The 19,199-nt window shown below is 32.2% G+C and overlaps 1 protein-coding gene across 1 annotated transcript; it reads right to left on the bottom strand.

Annotated features, from left to right (window-relative positions):
* Positions 1-1,719: 1,719 nt before the first annotated feature.
* Positions 1,720-17,628, bottom strand: LOC133178216 (sodium- and chloride-dependent glycine transporter 2-like). The gene is made up of 14 exons (XM_061312965.1): positions 17,554-17,628; positions 12,360-12,549; positions 11,916-12,047; positions 11,424-11,757; positions 10,149-10,281; positions 9,853-9,987; positions 8,803-8,906; positions 8,559-8,683; positions 8,115-8,227; positions 7,463-7,591; positions 7,094-7,193; positions 2,900-3,000; positions 2,573-2,743; positions 1,720-2,013 (listed from the first exon to the last, which is right to left on the bottom strand). The coding sequence occupies exons 2-14, from the start codon at positions 12,544-12,546 to the stop codon at positions 1,882-1,884; spliced, it is 1,896 nt and encodes a 631-aa protein (XP_061168949.1). The 5' UTR covers positions 12,547-12,549; positions 17,554-17,628; the 3' UTR covers positions 1,720-1,881.
* Positions 17,629-19,199: the final 1,571 nt, after the last annotated feature.

The following is a 19,199-nucleotide window of genomic DNA, read 5'->3' as shown; positions in this document are numbered from 1 at the left end:
GGGGGAAAAGTGTGAAAGGGCGAAAATAACCCTGTACACAGTATATCTATCTAAATGTTAACAGGCATTTAATATACAGGTACCTCACGAAGATAGAGGTATAAAATATCGAAATCAGGAATTTTCTGTTTGTATCTTAAGTAAAATCTAACAGAGCCCTGAGCTAAAAGAGCCATTGGTATGATACAAACTGGTTGCAGCATAAAAGAGGTCAGGTTCTGCAATTTTCTCTGTTTCAATTGCTATTTTCATTACTATGAGAACCTTTAATTTTGATTCCCAAAAAATTTGTGCATATTTGCTAAAAAAGAGAAAAATATGGACAGTCAAAACGTCGGGTAACTATACGGCTCATCGTTATATTTACATGATTTCGCTTTAGAGAAACCTGAATTTAAGTGTCGAACATTTATCCGTTTAATTAGTGGTATAACATTAATTTCATAGGTATTTCATCCAATATCAATTAATAATGAAATATTAATTTTAAAAAAAGAAAGAAAAATTACTTATCAATTGTTTTTTTTAAATAATCTTAATGTAACCGCTAGTAATATCGCATAATATACTGAAACGCAAAAGAAACGCAACAAGCAGTGATCTACAAATTCTTGAATTCTTTATCCGATGATTTTCAAAATAAATACAGTAAGGTAAAACACGATTTAAAAACATCAGAGATTTGATAAAAATGTTAAATGATTATCTTTTAACCCTAGAAAGTAACACATGACTATTAAAACACCCCCACCCCACCCCGGCCACTCAATTACAGCGTGCAAGACTGCCATGCACAACAATTGCAGCTTGATTTCTACGATGCAATATGTTTATCTATCTCGAGATCTGAACGAAAGAAATATTCTTTGCCATTTTAAATACCCGTTTTTCAGATGATAAGGTCGAATTTTCTCTAGCCTAGCGCAATGTAGTAAACCTTGGACTTCCGGTCCAAGGACTGTCATTCATGCTAATGATAGGTAAGAGTCTCTTGAGGCGTGATGTAGTGCATATTTGCATCTGCAATTCTCCATCACCTTTATTTTGAGATTTTCCAGCAAGAGCAATGGAAATGAGTACTGACATCATTTTCAGGAAGCCTTGGCATCGCTTACGGAAAAGAAAGGAAAATTTATTTTTCGGAAAATTGCTTCATTACTTGTGATAAACAGATACCAACCTTTAAAACCCCATATTATTGCCAAATATTTTGTTAGACAAGGCATTGCAATTTTTGATTTCTGTTAAGCGGACTCAAACTTAACTTCCGGTAATGGTATGAAAATCATTCAACCGTTAAATTACCGACATTTACAAAGTTGAAGATGTCCTTACTTTTTAGATACAAAATTATATCCTATATGTAATATTTCCCCCTAAAATAGGATGTTGCGTTTCTTTTGCGTTTCAGTATATAACGTCAGTACCTGTGCGTGTACTTTAAAGTTTTGATTAGTATACTTGAGTCAAACGTTGTATTGTTCAGGTATTTCTAAGTTTAAATAAACAACATGTTCCCAGTACGTTATTTTTCTTGGCTTAGTGGACAAGAGCAGACTAAAATCTGTGAATTTCTGGACCTATCAGAAATTATATTCCGGTAAAATAAAGCACAAGAAAGAAACTTGAGTTACAACCAAAATCATGAAAGAATACATTTTATTTCAGATTAAATTGAAAAAAAAAATTATCAACCAAATGTTTTAAAGTATAGTGAAAACAAACATTTAGTTGATAATTATCATTAAAAAAATGCAATGGTATGCTGGCAAAATAATGAATTGTCACATATCTTACATGTAAAGTTGCAAACAGATAAGCAGCGAAAAATAAATCTGCGTTATTTTTCGAGGCAGGAAACCTGTATTTTGATGTCTAAGTTTATCTTCCAAAAATGTTTCTGAGTATGGTTGATTTAAAGTCCCCAGATCTATTTTCAATCTTATATCTTATAAACACAGAATTAGATATCGGTCTCCATCCCTCCGAAGGTTTGAAAGATGAACACAGTTTCTGAAAAAACGGGAAGAAAAAAAGTATCGATTATTAGAAGAATTATGAAAGCATATCAAAATCATATTAATTAATGGCTTGTGGGATTATTTGACAAGTGGCAACCTGACGATCTTAAAATGTTTAAATCATTCATTCATGTTTTCTTCTGTTTAAAAACGTTGAAATACTAAACGTTATCAGATGCACAGAATATCAAATCATCTGAATCATTCGACTGTTGATAGAACCTTAATTTTACATGAGAATTTTAAGTATCTGCTTTGAAAAACTTCGTTTCTATTCATTTTTCTTCCAAGCCTCAAAACGTATTGCCGAGGACATTCCCGTTTAAGTGTGAGTTTTAAAAAATAAAACATCAATGAACTGGAACAAATTTATAGAAAAACTTAATCATTATCTTTTTATAACTGACTTCATGTCATTGGTTAATTTTTGATTGCCAATCAGATATTTCCCTTACCAACAGCTACTAATCAAAAGACATAAAGGTACATACAGATGTAAATGAAAAATCTTAGCAGATAGACGACAAAATCTCAGAAGAGAATGGCTTTACCTTCCATACGGTATCACCTTTAGACCGTCTTATGGCTCTTATCGCACAGATGGGTAGAGGTACCATAGGAAGGAAGGCCACGATCCAGCCAATAGCCCGACCGTACGCCGGATACGTGTAAGAACCAACCATTGGCGGCCGGTACGTGTATATAGAAAATACGGATAACATCTGGTAAAAAAAAATAAAGATGTGAAATTGTAATATAGATTATTATTGATAAAATTTGACAATGAAATAAAATGCTTTCTATATTTGTACAAATGAATTCAATTTCTGCATAGTTTTCAATTTGAAGCGTCACTGATGCAGTATTTCATCACTTACCACTAACAGGAAGGGCGTAATCACACACCACAAAATCCTCATATAAATAGGTACACCTCTTCCGATCATCATTTCAATGTCACGTGACAAGTTATCTGCCCCTTAAAGTCATACATAATAACGCATCATTATATGTTAAGATATTTATTTGTTAATGTGTGAAGTTTTATTCCATATGATTAAATGGAAATCATGTTACTTAATTTTAAAATCATTATGGGTTTTTTTTTTACCAAGGAGCACACTTAATAGCAGTATAACATCAAAACATAATGTAATGAGTTTCTTAAAAATACTTTCCCTTATACATTTCACATAATAGTCTGGCGCCATAACGAGCTATTAATTAAAAAAATTCTATATCACCTGGCATTTAGTTTAATTAAAGTTATTCGTTTGTCAAACATCATCAATTTTTGCTTACTTCGATATCCTATCTTTTGAAATTGATTTCTTTTCACAATTTGGCATTTGAAATGATGTAACAATTCTTGCTATGAACAATATTTTCCCCGTTTTTAACCACTTAACAGAGAAATGACTTAAATTCAGACATTATTAAATTGTATTGTTCGTAAATTATTAAATTTTGACTCTTTCCATGATTCCATTTTGAAAGCAGTTTAAATTTGAAGAAAATTTAAAATATATAAAAACGATTTTAAAACTTTTATTTTAAATCTTTCGAATGTATTGTTATACTGTAAAATAAATTTTTGGGGGGGTCAATTTTTCGTGGTTTGAGGAAAAAATATTGTTTCGTAAGGATTTCATTTGGTGGTTGAAGAAAAAACACATTATATTGTAGTTATGAATTTAAATATTTAGTGGGGACATGAATTCATTGGTCTTTCCATACCACAGAAACGACGAAAATTACCCCCCACCCCACCCCCGAATATATAATATGCCTACCATTGGATATGAGATGACGTAAAGTAAAAAGATATGACAAAGGTCAGCGAACTTTTTGAACAGCCCTCGTACAGTGTATACACATGTATGTTTTTCCCTATATCGACTATAACCTTTCCCCCTTTTCAGAGGCTTGACTATGCAAGACATTTTATTGATCGAGAAATGAGTCTAGCAAAAAAGATTCGCACGCCTTATGAAAGCCGAAAACCAAGCAAAAATCATTGCTAGAATTGAGTGATAACTATCGTACCATTAAAAAGTCATTAAAGATATACATAAACGCAATTTTTTATTTGAAATTAAACAAATAATGATTTGAAAAACATGATGTGTAATAAAAAATAATTACTTTCCACAAAGTTTTACTAAATAAGTCGTTGTAATTACAAAACAATTAAGCAAGATTTGCAAATTAAGAATTCAGCCTATTCATGAATATTGATGAAGGAAGTGCGTAAACAGTATATAGACACGCATGTCCGCGGGAAATCATAGACAACGAGGTACATTTTGACTACGATTTTGAATAAAAGTTAATATCTCTCATTTCAGAGTAGATGGATAATACTGGTTGTTTTAAAAGATAATACCGCATATTTGAGCTCGTCTCACAATATGCGTCGTTATCAAAGCTCTACCCTGTTGTTAATGTCATCATTCGCCTCTTATTTTGCGTGAAACTGATGATTGAGTAAAGTCGGAATTTTGTTATCCACCCATACAGTGTTGGTACTTAGTCACTATGTTTCCGGGTTATCTCCCCTTTTCTATGCAAGTGAAAGGATCTGATTTAATTTTTTGTAATTTGAAATACCCTCCGACCTCAACCCTTGAGCTAGGTGTTTAAGTATACCCTTTCTCCTTTCGTACATCTACGTAGTTTTACATAATTGGGCTATACCTATATTTATTGACAGTTATGGAAATGTTATTGAGATTCTTTTCTGCTTTGGGTTGTTTTGTTTTTCTCTTTTCAGAAATTAGCGGTGCCGTTGAAGGAGACCAACGATGTTGATCAGGATTGCCGGTTATTTCCGTTAAGGACCTTTTGAATGATTTGGGCCAAATACAGTATCCTTCCGAGGAGTTCGGGGAAAACCATACTTCACAGTGGTCAGATTGGCGAAATTGTCACCTTCAATTTAACCATTGAACTATTTATATTCTTGACTTTTTGTGGTTGATGTTGATATATGTGATGTTTGATGTTGATATGTGTGATGTTGACTTTGAAAATTATATCTCATATAGAGTAAATCTAAAGCAAAATTACCGTATATACTCGCCTATAAGTCGGATTTTTGGGAGTTAAACTTTGGTCCAAAACTCTATGTCCGACTTATAGGCGAGTTATAAAAAGATTGATATTTTAGAAGGTCAGTCCCTCTAATATAAGTTTAAAAAATAAAACCGACTTATAGGCGGACCGACTTATAGGCGAGTATATACGGTATGTAATATAATTGATATGATTAATTATAATTAATATAATTAAAGATAATTTATGTTGAAATGTGTCCGTAGCACGGTTGAGATCAACCCAGCGTGCTACTTTTCCCGTCAGGGAGGGCACAACTTAATTGTTGATGTTGGGGGATGTGCCAGTTTGCCGGCTGCCCCACTGTTGTGTAGACCACTGTGGACAATACCTGCCAACTCGAATAAAACATATAAAATAAATAAGGCATTTGTTTTAAATATATTAAGGTCTTTGATAAGTATCTTTAAGCATAAAACGTATGCCATCCATGTCAAAAGGTATTTTGTATACCAAACGGCCTACCTCGTTTTCTTGACGCCAGTTTTGTTTATCAATCTAAAAGTAGCGACGGTGTCACATGATTCATGAATTTAAATAAAGGTATTACTTTCCTAGTAGGATAATAATAATTATAATTTGAGATCTTTATAATTGTCAATTGTTTGATACATATATATTAACTGTTTTAAATTATGGGTGTGAAATTTGGGACTTCCATAGATCACCTGAAATAGAACGCATTCATCTTATGTTTTGTAAAAACCTACTAGGAGTTAAAAGATCTACTTGTATTTATATGGTTTATCGTGAATTAGGTCGTTATCCATTAATCATAACCAGGAAAATAAGAATTATGAAATACTGGTGTAAATTACTTCGTACAAATAACTGTATATTGAAATCTTCTTATGAATATTTATTGTATAATGCTGAAAATAAATTACATTCCAAACTTAACTGGGCAAGGGATGTTAAAGAGGAGTTGTTTAGAATGGGACTTTTTGGATCAATCAAGATTTTATTAATCCAACACAGTTTATATCTCTATATAAGGAAAGACTGTTGGATATCTACTTTCAAGATTGTAATGCATTTTTTGAAAATTCAACAAATTGTTTCTTGTATAAGAACATTGTGTGTGACAATTTTTCCAAAATTCATGCATATTTGACAAAACCTTTTAATTCTAAGTTAAAGAAGTATATTACTAGAATAAGGCTTTTTTCCCATAGCTAAAAAATAAATTCAAGTATACAAACAGGAAGATATCAGAAAATAGAAAGAAGTAAGAGAATATGTCAATTTTGTAATGATCACCGTATCGAAGATGAATATCATTTTTTGCTTGAATGTCCTGTATATGATCCTTTAAGAAGAAAATATATCAAACCATATTATTTCAGATCTCCAAATATGTACAAGCTTACTCAGCTACTCAGCTCTCTTGATGTTGGTGTTTTAGTTGGATTAGGGAAATTCATTCTTCATGCAATGATATTAAGAAATGATGAATAATTTAATTTATATGTATATTATGTATAGATATTTTTTTCATGTATTAATGGAGAGTTTATAATGCTTACTGTAATTGTTGTAGTTGAGGAGTCGGACAGATGGGGGTTCCACCCCCGTAGACTCTCGCCATGCGTTTATATTTATGTTCATTTTGTATATGTGGATGGGCCGTATGGCTTAAAGTTGTTTAATAAAGAATTATTATATCATAATGCGTTCATTTCCAATTATGTAATTTACAATATTTTCGTAACTTTATTCGGTAAACAAAATAAATAAATTTCCAACTTTATTTTTAACTGACGCAAGTTATAGCGCGTATATCTTTCAGCAAATTGAAGTGATTGCTGGATCAACGTGCATTTAACAAATTCTCGTCTTACATGTTGGTGGAACGGAGATGTATTTTCACTTTGATTTGTCAAACTCGACATTGAAGAATTGATTCTGTGCTATCTCATTAATTTATTTTCTCTCATAGAACTTTGGCGAATGGTTACCATAAATCCAGCCAAACACCAAACATTCAATCACTCCAAAAAGAGGTATACTAAAGGCTGCAATGTACCAGTCTAGCAGCTGGAAAATGTAGATTCCACACTAAGGAATAGAGAAATGAAAAAAATATTGTAATTTCAAACTTCGTGTTATTTTCATAAAAAATATGCATTTGTAAAGGGTTTTCTTTACACATGAAATCGACTAAAACCAAAATTATTACAAACTAACACTTTTCAATTTTTTTTTTACAGATATTTATCAGAGATTATAAATATGTTAAACTGATCATTGCACATCATGCGGATCATGACATATTTGGTTTTTATTCCAGCCACATGAATCAGTATACATGTCGTAAGTATACTTACCCCAGTGCATAGTAGCAATCCAACAAGAAAGAGAAACAGACAAGAAGACATTGCCGTTAAGGCCTTGTGATTCCGCATACGAGGAAAAATATCTGTGAAAGCGGTCAAACAGGATTCCAGGGTGGTAAACTTGTGTAAATTAAAGAAGAATACAATATTATTTAAATATTTGAGAGAAAATATCAACTCTCGTATGCGCAGAGAGTAAGAAAAAAGTAAAATTCAAGTAAAATTAATAAGCTTGTCATTTAAAAAATGACGAAAATCGCTACGGTTACAACAAACTGCCCAGTTGAAATGCAAACAAACAGGGTTCAGCAATTCTAGGTGATATGCCTCATCTCAGAATTATGCAAGATATATTACCATGTTATAAGTAAAGAAAATATAACGGATTGAATTTTTTTTTTAAAAAAATCAGTTTTGCTGCTGATGCAAGAAAGACATTTAAAAAAAAAAAATCTTGTGAAGGTATTGACACACCATTTTTTTTCTTACGGGGGGGGGGGGGCTTAAAATTCTTACAAGTAGGAAATAAAATGCAACAACAACATGTAGTTTCAAATGATCAAAATCCATATATACTATAGATTCCTTTCCATATTTTTAAAAAGATGATGATCAATCCTTGATTCTATTTCATTCGCTTTACCTGACTGTCTAATCCAACAGTAAACAATGTTAAGAAGAACAACACAGCCCAGACATTTGGCAAAGGAAGCAGCGAGAGAGCTTCTGGATAAACAAGAAAAGCCAGTCCGGGACCTGATGTGAAATCCGAAACAAAGATCTTTCTTTAGTTCATCTGTGAATATTTTGTACCTAAAGGATGCTTTTGGTGATTACTATCCAAATCAATATATCTGTGACTTTTCATGATTTATAACAAGGAAGTAAATCAAAAAAGCGAATGCATATTGTACATATGGAAACAATCACTGTGTGTGTGTGTGTGTGTGTGGGTGGGTGTGTGTGGGTGTGTGTGTGAGGGTGTATGTGTGTATGTGTGAGGGTGGGTGTGTGTGTGTGTGTGTGAGGGTGTGAGTGTGTGTGTGTGAGGGTGTGTGTGTGTGTGAAATTAGTGTTATGTGCCTACCTGCCTGTACCACTTTATCCACTGGTTTACCCGCAACATGCGCCATGTAACCAACAATGGTGAAAATGGCAAATCCTCCAAATATACTTGTTCCTTCGCTTATCATAGATAATATGATTGAATCTCTGTCATATAAAATTAATTTTAAATAATGTGCTTTTGAAATAGATGATAATTTGCTAATGAATAAGATGTATCTCCTTAAAAATTATGTCTACATACAATTAGTTATAGTTCTATTTACCTATAGCAGTTATTGTTGAATTTATTGAAGCTAGCCATGGTAAAGAGAGGTCCCCATGCGGGTCCTAGTGAATAGAAGACTTGAATTCCTGCTTCTAACCATACCTATGAAAACAAAATAATTCTCACTTTATTGAATATACATTTGTTGTCTATAAAAAGGTACAGGAATTATTCAAACGTAGGAGAATACTTACACAATATATATAATTTAGATATATGAACTGTCATAAAACTAAATCAAAACATATTCAAATTCGAGTGCATTTTAAACAATTGAAATACTACTCTATAAATTATGATTAATTAAATTTAAATTCATGTCATTATATCATATATATATAAGAAAGATAAAATAAATTTAATTATTACATTTTCAACAGTGTAATACTGTGATTTATTTATTGAATAAAAGTGATATTCTCTCACAAAGTGAAAGGATACCAAAATGATATTCTCTCACAGTGTGAAAGGATATCAAAGTAAGTAAAATATAATTTCTGGCCTGTCATAAGATAGAGATAGTAACTAAGCATCTTGATAGAGCTAAAACAGCAATTTTCTTCCCAAATATGTTGCTAAAATCCATGCTATGTAATGTTTTCAATCACACAACTGCTAAACTATGACGTCTCAACCACTCAACTATGACGTCAAGCCTATGACACTGTGTTAAGAAAAGACAGAGGCAAAGGGAAAATCAAAGAAAATGTAATAAACAGAAAATTCAATGTTTTGTAGATGAATATGGAATTTATTTCACTCGTGAGACAGGATTTTTTTATATTTTCACTCGTGCTTCGCACTCGTGAAAATATAAAAAAAATCCTGTCCCACTCGTGAGATAAATTCCATATTCATCTACAAAACATTGAATATCCTCTATTTAATCATGATGTATTGAGTATTTCAATTGTTTAAAATGCACTCAAATTTGAAAATGTTTTGATTTAGTTTTAAGACAGTTCATATATCTAAATTATAATTTTATACCTTCATTCAAGGGAATATTAATCCAGTTTTATGATATTTTTTTTTACTGTATACTTACTTGAACACTGGCAAGTTTATCAAAGTCTGGTCTGATGTAGAAAAGGATGCCATCAGTTGATCCAGGAAGCGTCAGGCCCTTGATAAGAATGACGATCAGTAACAAATAGGGAAGGGTCGCTGTGATGTAAACAACCTATAATAAGTTTTTTTCATTATTTATTTAAAAAATGTTAGCTATCAACCCGTAGGGTGTATTTTCTTTCCAGTAAAATATTGTAGTGAGAGGGTGATTAAAGATTACAATAAAAAAAAATTCATTTGTTATATGTTTCGAAGTACATAATTATCGCGTACCTTCCCAACAGATTTCACTCCTTTGATCAGACATATGCAAACCACGATCCATGCTACGAGAAAGCAGATTGTTAGGCGCCAATTTAATCCTCCAATATCGTGGAGTCCCTCTGACATACGAAGAACACGATAACTGTATAAGAAATTTTAAATAAGTTAAATTATTTGATTCATTCTATTGCATAGTCACCATTGTATGTTTTTTCTAAATATATGACGATTCTTCAAGTAAACAGCTATTCGATGCTTTATGGATCTTTAGTATAATTTTATTAAGTAACACTTGGTAGTAGTATATTGTTTTATATATTTTATTTACCCCTAGTAAATTAATCACTTTTTTCTACACACTTTGTTCTTATAGAATACTTGCAGAAATATAAGATAAATGCGGTTTCATTGTTCTTTAAAGATGAAATATGTGCAGAAAACGAACAGTATTCGAGCTCAAATGTCCGTAAACATTACAAAATAGGAGCAGAGCAAACACGGATCTCTAAGACATCGGAGGTGGGATCAGGTGCCATGGAGGAGTGAGCATCCCCTGCCGACCGGTCACATCCGCCGTGTGCTCCTTGTCATGATCGGAAAATAACGGAAAAAATCCGTCGACAATTCAGTGTATAAATAATGGCCTAACAATTAGTATGAAAAAAGTCAGTCAGCATTTGACTTACTGAAAGATTGTATTTGCTGACAAGGTCATTGTATCGACCATAGAACTTAACAAATGACGACTTTAAACGAGACTGCTGATATTCTTGTTTCATCAACTTGTTTGTCAATAACTTACCTCGTTTTAAAAATCGTTCATACGTAGAGCATGCTCTGGCGTATCGAATCAACTGAGAGATATAAACCCCGTATGCAGGCCTAGGTGATAAGGGTATATTTTTTTAATATCCACATCTGATTTACACCACTTCTCGAATATATTGTTGCACAGTACTCTTGAAGTTTCTCCTTCACTACTGTCAATATCTTAGTGAGGAGTAAAATTTGTTATAGATCATATGTGAAAGAAATCAAAAGAAAGTTTGGTGAACATATGTTTCTCATAAATGTAAGCGTTGTTTTTATAAAGTATAATGCTTTAAATTATTGAATACCGGTATTTACCTTTACATAGTGAATTCAAAATATGCAACAAGATAAAAATTGTACTTTTTTATTTGAATATTCTCATGTTTCAATTTATCCGTAATCTAAGCAGATATCGATACATAAAATTAGATTTTTAAAACTGAATTTAATAAATTTAACATAATCACTCACAACCAAAATTCCTCTTCACTTGTTGATCTAAGTATAGTTTCTTTTGTTATGTTCTCCACAAGGGAGGCAGCTCCGTTGTAGTGATACATTTTTGAATAAGTTTTTGACAAGTTAGATGTGTTATACGAGTCTTTTGTTGATCCATTAGAATCATGCTGAGAAGACATGTTTGAAATGCCATGGAAACATTCTAGAGTATTCCAATCATTTTCACAGACTGCCCATGGAAGAGGCGAGAAAAAGGAACTTCCGAGATAGAAAATGGTCCAGGTGATGATGACATTGTAGTACAGTGTGCTTACAAAGAGAACAATGAACATCCCCACTCCAAGACCTTGGTAAATAACAATCTGTCATGAGTATACCAGTATTTTTCTCAATTCGACACTAAAAGACCTATGCTTTATTCGTTAATATGTATTTGTCGATCAAATTTATGTTATAAGTCAGGGTTTATTTTATTGTGATAAAAATAGAAAAGGAATCTTTTACCTTCGAAAAAAGGACAGGCCTTCCAGACATGAAAAAAACTTCTCCCTGTAAATTGTCCAACAGAGCTTTCCAGAAAAAATAATGGAAGACCAGCAGCGAGGAGGAAAAATATAAATGGGATCAGAAAAGCACCTACAAAAGCGGATAGTTTTAATACAACTCAGGATAATTTTTTCTACAATATATAACATAAATAAGTATAGATATCTGTAAAACCATGTTATCCCTATACATCAATGTTTCTAAATAGAATTATCCATCTGAAAAAAAAATAACACTCCGAACATCCGTTATATATTTTTATGCATGCATTGTTTGAGAAGCGGTGGCGGATCGGAACATCTAATTTTAATTAGATTGACCAAAAGTGTATTCAAAGTTTGAGGTGAGAAACTCTTTAACTAAAAAATCTTCAGTACGATAACAATCGTTTTTCTAACTTACCTCCTCCATTTCTCATACAAAGATACGGAAATCTCCAGATGTTACCAAGACCAACACAATAACCCACCATAGAAAGCATATAGTCTAGCTTTGCTCCCCATCTTCCCCTTTTGTTTTCTAATTGAGCTCTCTCAGTATTTGATAATTTGTCCACATCGTCCAAGTTACTGTCTTGATTCATCTCCATTATCTGAAATATAGACTATATTTTATCAATTTTGAACATTAATAGATATATCTGAAGGATTTATTTATCTACATATTTATATTCCATTTCATGAGTAATATTTTAATTGCTTATCTACAGTTTTTTTTATGTAAAGGTCATTCTATTTTTACGACAAATCTATTCCTATATCCCGTCTTTCAATAAACATTATGTTTTTCTGTAATGTAAGCGTCTTTATTTTGACAAATAAAGGACCAGAGCCAATCAAGCTATGTATTATTTGTTAAATCAGGTACTAGTACTTGGAAACTTTTTTCAACTTTACAAATACATTCTAGAAAACAATTTTTTACCTAAAAATAAGTATCTGCATTCATAATTTCTTTCACAATGCTGGTCGATACAATGACCTTGTCAGCAAATACAATCAGTATCATTAAGTCAAATGCTGACTGACGTTTTTCATACTAATTGTTAGGCCATTATTTACACACTGAATTGTTGACGAATTTTTCCGTTATTTCCCGTTCATGACAAGGAGCACACGGCGGGTGTGACCGGTCGACAGGGGATGCTTACTCCATCATGGCACCTGATCCTACTTCTGATGTTTTTTGAGGTCCGTGTTTGCTCTGCTGTTTTAAAGGACTTTGAGCTTGAATACTCTTCGTTATCTCCACATTTCATTCAGCCATCTTCAAAAAAATATTTTACATTTTGCGTGCTAAATGACGTCGTTTTTGTGATAAGGGTTCCCCAAACACCCACAGCTTATGTTTTCATATTAATGAGCATTATTTTAATCAGGCATATCAACCTTTAAAAAATGGCCAGAAATTGAAATATAATTTACGCTGATTTTTTAAAAAAATTTAATTTCATAAGTTTCAAGATATTTTCCCCATCCTATTCAGTCTAATTGTCAGTGCACAAACTAAATAAAACCGGATGTAAAATTAATTTTATCCTCGATAAACGTCACAAGTCAGGGGGTGTGGAGGACCCTTAAACATGAAATTCTGATTAATGCAGCACAAAATTCTTTCATTTCTTTATGTGTTTTCAAAGTATTCTCAAATTTTATTTTTACAAGCACGATATGTATTTCTAATAATTTTTCTCTGGTTTTTGGATACTTCTTTACATTTTCATGATCACAGTTATTTGGGGAATGGCAATCATTTATTGTACAACCGAACATGTTCTTTAGACAACAGAGACATTGAAATTTCAGTGTGTTTTAATGACGTCAAATATGATATTTTCAAAGATCCTGATTTTTAAAAGATATAAATTTGTTTCTTTTCTCCTTAAGAATAATGTTTTATTTTTTTAAATACCTTGTATTTTGTTCTAAGAAACAAAACCTCTCACTATAAACTGTATAAATAAAAAAAGGTGAGGGTCTCGAACAGTTATCGATCTGAAAAAAACCCTACACACAATTTAAATCTGTGAATATGGCATAAAACACGGACCCCTGGAAATTCCAGAGGAGCGATCAGGTGTCGAAGAGGAGTATGCACCCCCTGTCAACCGGTCACATCCGTCGTAAGCCCTATGCATTGATGAGGTAGATGGAATATTCAAAGTTGTATTCAAATTTAGAATAAAACAAGGATCTAACAATTGGCATTGGCACCTATGAAATATGTGCCAAAAAATAACGACCCACAGATAGCTTATATTTGCTAACAAGGTCATTAAATTTACAAAATGCTGACACAAGGTTGTTGAAATCCCTGTAACATCAATTTATCTGTCAGTAACCTGCCTCGAATTAAAAATTGATCGTGTACTTAGAGCATGCCTTTGAGTATCGAATAAGTTGGAAGACATAAACACCATATGAGGGTGATAGCGGAATATTACTACATGAATAAGGAAAGTTGACGATGGAAAAGCTGGAGTCATCTCGTTTGTCATACAATTAAGTTGGCAGTTGGCCCTTATCGTCTAAAGTCAGTAAAACATTCTGCTATGAAACATATGTTGCGGACTCTGAGATATATTGATTCGACATATGAATGAGAATAACTATTATTAATAACTATTATTAATTGATAAAATGTCGATATATCGAGTTGAAGGCCAAAGCAAGTGTTTCTACTCAGAAATTTTTGAATAAAATCCACTTCACAGGAATATAAAAAAGGTCGGCTAATAAACGATAAACAATTAATGCCCATCGGAAATCCAAGAGGTTGTTGAAAGACTAGGTCACCAAAGACTAGATAGATATTATCAATGAGGAACTCCAGTATACTTTTAATATCAACATCAGAGTACTTATTTGTAGAATTAGAGTGACCTTCAACAAAATAATTTTGTAGATGACCAAACACAAGCTATGAAATTTAGAAGTTCCATTTTAATTGAAGAAGCAGTTATCTATGTTATGTTATCTATGTTATCAAAAATTGTGAGGAATGTTATATGAAGTTGAGAAAAGTCATACATTTTGATGTTACTGGCTTTTGAAATGTTATGCGATTTTAAATTATCTAAAATTCTTTGGAATTTTTGAGAATCCAAATATGCTTTACACCATTTTTAGAATATGCATCAGCACAGTATGTCTGAAGTTTCTCCTTTACAGCCGTTAAAAATGTTTGTGAGGAATAAGTATAGTAGCTTTGTAGAGCATTTTCTAAACCCGGCAATGTATCTTTCTAAGGGTTTTTATGAAGTTTGGGAATCCACTACAGGTAGGGTAGAGCGAACTCACCTTTGTTGACTGGAATGTTAAAAGTATTAAAGACTGAAATTTGATTTTTGAGAATTTCATCATTAGAAAGTGAGCTATGAGTATAGGTTGGATAAGTGTAAGATGATAAGCCGCCACATTGGAAAGGAGAGTACTTCCCATATAAGAACAGACTATAACCAGTAATTCGGCGTACAGACCAGAGTATAAGCTCCCTACAACATGCATGAAATAGTATTTTCAACATTCTTAAATATATCAATATTTTTCAAAAATCAAATGCAAAATTATATTGATAAAAGGAAAATGAGCTACAAAATACATATGATCATCAGGATGGATTTCAGCATATCAAGAAAATTAGATGATACAAATACATTCTGCCCCTGAGTACTTGAACTTTTGTCTACACAGGTCTTTGAGCTACAATTTAGAATTATATACTAGAAAGGAGGAAAGGTTTAAAAAAAGAAGAAGAAGAAGCATTTTATTTTTTGTACGAACTTTATTTTTTGCCTATATTTTAATGAAGAGATATCAAATTGTTTTCTGAGTTTAAACAGACTGAAACAGGTTCCTGTATGAATACACTGAGTGGACTGGCGACATAACTAAAGTACCCTATCAACAATTAAATACTAGTTGTATTTATGTCACATTGACACAAACCTTTATAGAGTTGTATTAATTTTAGGTAACACTGACACATTTCTTTATAATTGTACTTATATCACACTGGCACACTTCTGTATAGAGTTGTTCTTATGTCACAGTGACTCACTTCTTTATATTTATGTCACATTGACACATTTGTTTACAGAGTTGTATGTATGTCACACTGACATATTTCTTTATAGACTTATATTAATGTCTCACTGACACACTTCTTTAAAGAGTTGACTTATGTCACACTGACACATTTCTTTAGTGTTGTACTTATGTCACACCGACACACTTCTTTAAAGAGTTGTACTTATGTCACACCGACACACTTCATTAAAGAGTTGTACTTATGTCACACCGAGACATTTCTTTATAGAGTTGTACTTATGTCACACTGACACAATTCTTTCTAGAGAGTTGTACTTATGTTACACTGACGCACTTCTTTGAATATTTTGCCACACTGACGCATTTCTTTATAGAGATGTACGTATATTATGTCACACTGACACATGTCTTTATGTAGTTGTACTTATGTCACACTGGCTCAATTGTTTATAGAGTTGTTCTTACCTCACACTGACACAATTCTGTAGAGTTGTATTTATTTTATACCGACACACGTTTTATGTATGTTTGATAGTAAACTGTACGATGTTTTTAACAAAGTAGAAACTACAGTAAATGGGGGGGAAATATGCATATTATTTGCATATCGTGTTATTTGACTAATTATGATCCAGTTGGTTTTGAGAATAGTTTAAAGATTATTTGCAATCATTCTTGTATGCTATGATTGCAAAAATATTATCTACGCAATATATGAATTTCATCATCTTAATTTGATCGAGTGATGCAGGATTTGTTTTCTTTGTTGAGTGGACGCTAAATAAACACACGATTGGCAAACACTGAACGCTTTGAAAACGATGATAGCGAGCGGTTGGGGAACGATGAACGCAAAACTAAACGATGAGCTCACGATGAACGCATGCTGAGCAAACTAGGAGCGAACGGCAAATGGGTACTTAGAACTAGAACTGTAGTTATTGAATGCAAACTTAACTAATTAAGAGGTGATCATATTTTATTGCCTTTCGCAATGCTTCTTGTTCACTTTTCAATTGATCAATCATATAACAACATCTAGAAGCTTGCTTGGCTCCAGGTGTGCATATGCGATTGTGCTACTCAGTTGATTATGAAGATAACAAAAAAAATTTAAGAGCGTTATTCTTTGTATGTTTACAATATAAGAAGAATTATGAAAGCTTATCAAATCATGGATTTTTTGTTTGTTAATCTTGACTGGTGTAATCTTTAGAAACATTTGAACACCTCTATAGCAGTCCAAAACGTTTTCAAATGACCAAGATCCAATTCAACATAAATCAGTTAAATGTGAATTAAATACTGATTTTACATTTATTTTTTTTATGAGATTTCAAATATACACTATTGAAAAATAAATTCGTGTATTATTGCATCATACAGGCCTCAAAGGTTTTTGCAGAGAGCAGATTCAATTTTCCGTATTACGATTACTATAAAATCGACAAATTAAACATAAATTTCTATTATCAAAGGACATTTATCAACAGACATGCAACTTATCAACTGAATCACTGAAGTATCAGAGAATGGCTATAGTTTACCTTCCATACAGTTTCAACTGCCCAATGACATGTAACACACAGGTAAGTAGATAAACTATGTAAAGGAAGGACACGATACAATCGATACTCCAAGCATAAACGAAATCAGTATGATAAAAAGTATATAAGAAACAACGATTGACAAACTGGACGTGTTAATTGATAATACTACTAACATTTGGTAAGAGGATACAGATGTTTCGTAATTGTATATAATCTACATCGTGCTTATTAAGAAAATTAACAATGAAATAAAGTGTATTTCTTTTCTATACTTGCACACATAATTTTTGCATCTGAATGTCAACTTATATAACAGCGTCAGCTGAATACAATGTGCAAGCCCAAAAAAAAAAACATCATTCACCGGGTTGGGGCTATCTTACCACAATCACACATTTCCTTAGTTAAATTGATAGATGTCTTCCAATCAGTATTTCAATTTCAATGTCACGTGACAAGCTCTTTTCCACTAAAAAACATTCTATGCATTTAAATTCATATATGCAGTAAATCTATTAAGTTTGAATTGCCAAGTAAAGGCATAAATTATATTGGAACCCAGAAATGAATCTCCAAATCTCAATACATGTATTTTTTTCCTATATCGACTGAAAACTTTATTCGTTTTCGAATTGAGAAGAATTGAGCACACTACGTAGGTTAACCTGATAAAATTTATCATAAATTCTTATGAATATCACGTCAAATCGTTTTCTCGGGAGATTTGTTATGCTGTAAAGCATGGAGCTAACTTAACATTGCAGTTTTTTTAGCTCGTAATACCTTGCTTGTTTGAAATTCTAATCATATGCTTTTTCTACAGGTAAATACATTGAAATAGGCTGTTTTATTATCGACCTAAAATTACAAATTCTTTCAAAAATATTTGCAAGGAACTACACATTGATATATTTACATTTCTAACTGTTTTCTCTGTGATAACTCTTCAAAAGTTAAGCGTATCGATTCCTCGATATTTACAACTGAATGTAAATTTCGCCAAGTGAAAGGTCAAGTGCTGAATATGCATGTCAATTTTTCGCGGCTGTCATTTTGTCTAAGACGGGTACCATGGAAAGTTTTGAGGAATGACTCGTGTTCCTGTACGTATTTCATATCTTTATATTTTTATTCACATATAAATGTAAACACAAGGAATCACTGTCTAGTTTGCCGGGTATCCATGACCATTAACGCCAGTTGGAATGTGGGATAATTTATGCATAATGGGCTTCTCCTATTATGCGAATTATCCCCGTTTCTAACTGTCGTTAATGCCCTGGCATATCCACAAACTAGGCAATGATTCCTTAAACATACATATATAATTTTGCATTTCATCTATAAACAATATATTTGATGCAGTAGTAATAATTCGTCCTGAAGGGTGGATGATACAAACAAAACATGGATATTAAAATAGGTACAAATTCAAAAAGAATTTCAAAATTTCTAAAATCTCTTATTAAAAAATTGTCAACTTTCTATAATGCTCAAAATTCTACCTTTCTGAAATTAACCTTATAAATCTATTTAATTTTTTATCAGTTTATAGGACATTTTTCGTGAAATAATTGAATGAAAAATTATTTGCGGTTAAACTTATTCATTTTACTTACATACAAATGACAAAAATTGTCATT

The sequence above is a fragment of the Saccostrea echinata genome, unplaced genomic scaffold, assembly GCF_033153115.1.
Source record: "Saccostrea echinata isolate AGI-Se365-2 ecotype Australia unplaced genomic scaffold, CSIRO_AGI_Sech_v1 ptg000001l, whole genome shotgun sequence".
NCBI classification, from domain to species: domain Eukaryota; kingdom Metazoa; phylum Mollusca; class Bivalvia; order Ostreida; family Ostreidae; genus Saccostrea; species Saccostrea echinata.
Note: the sequence above shows the minus strand (reverse complement) of the source record. Positions and strands in the feature narration are given on the sequence as shown.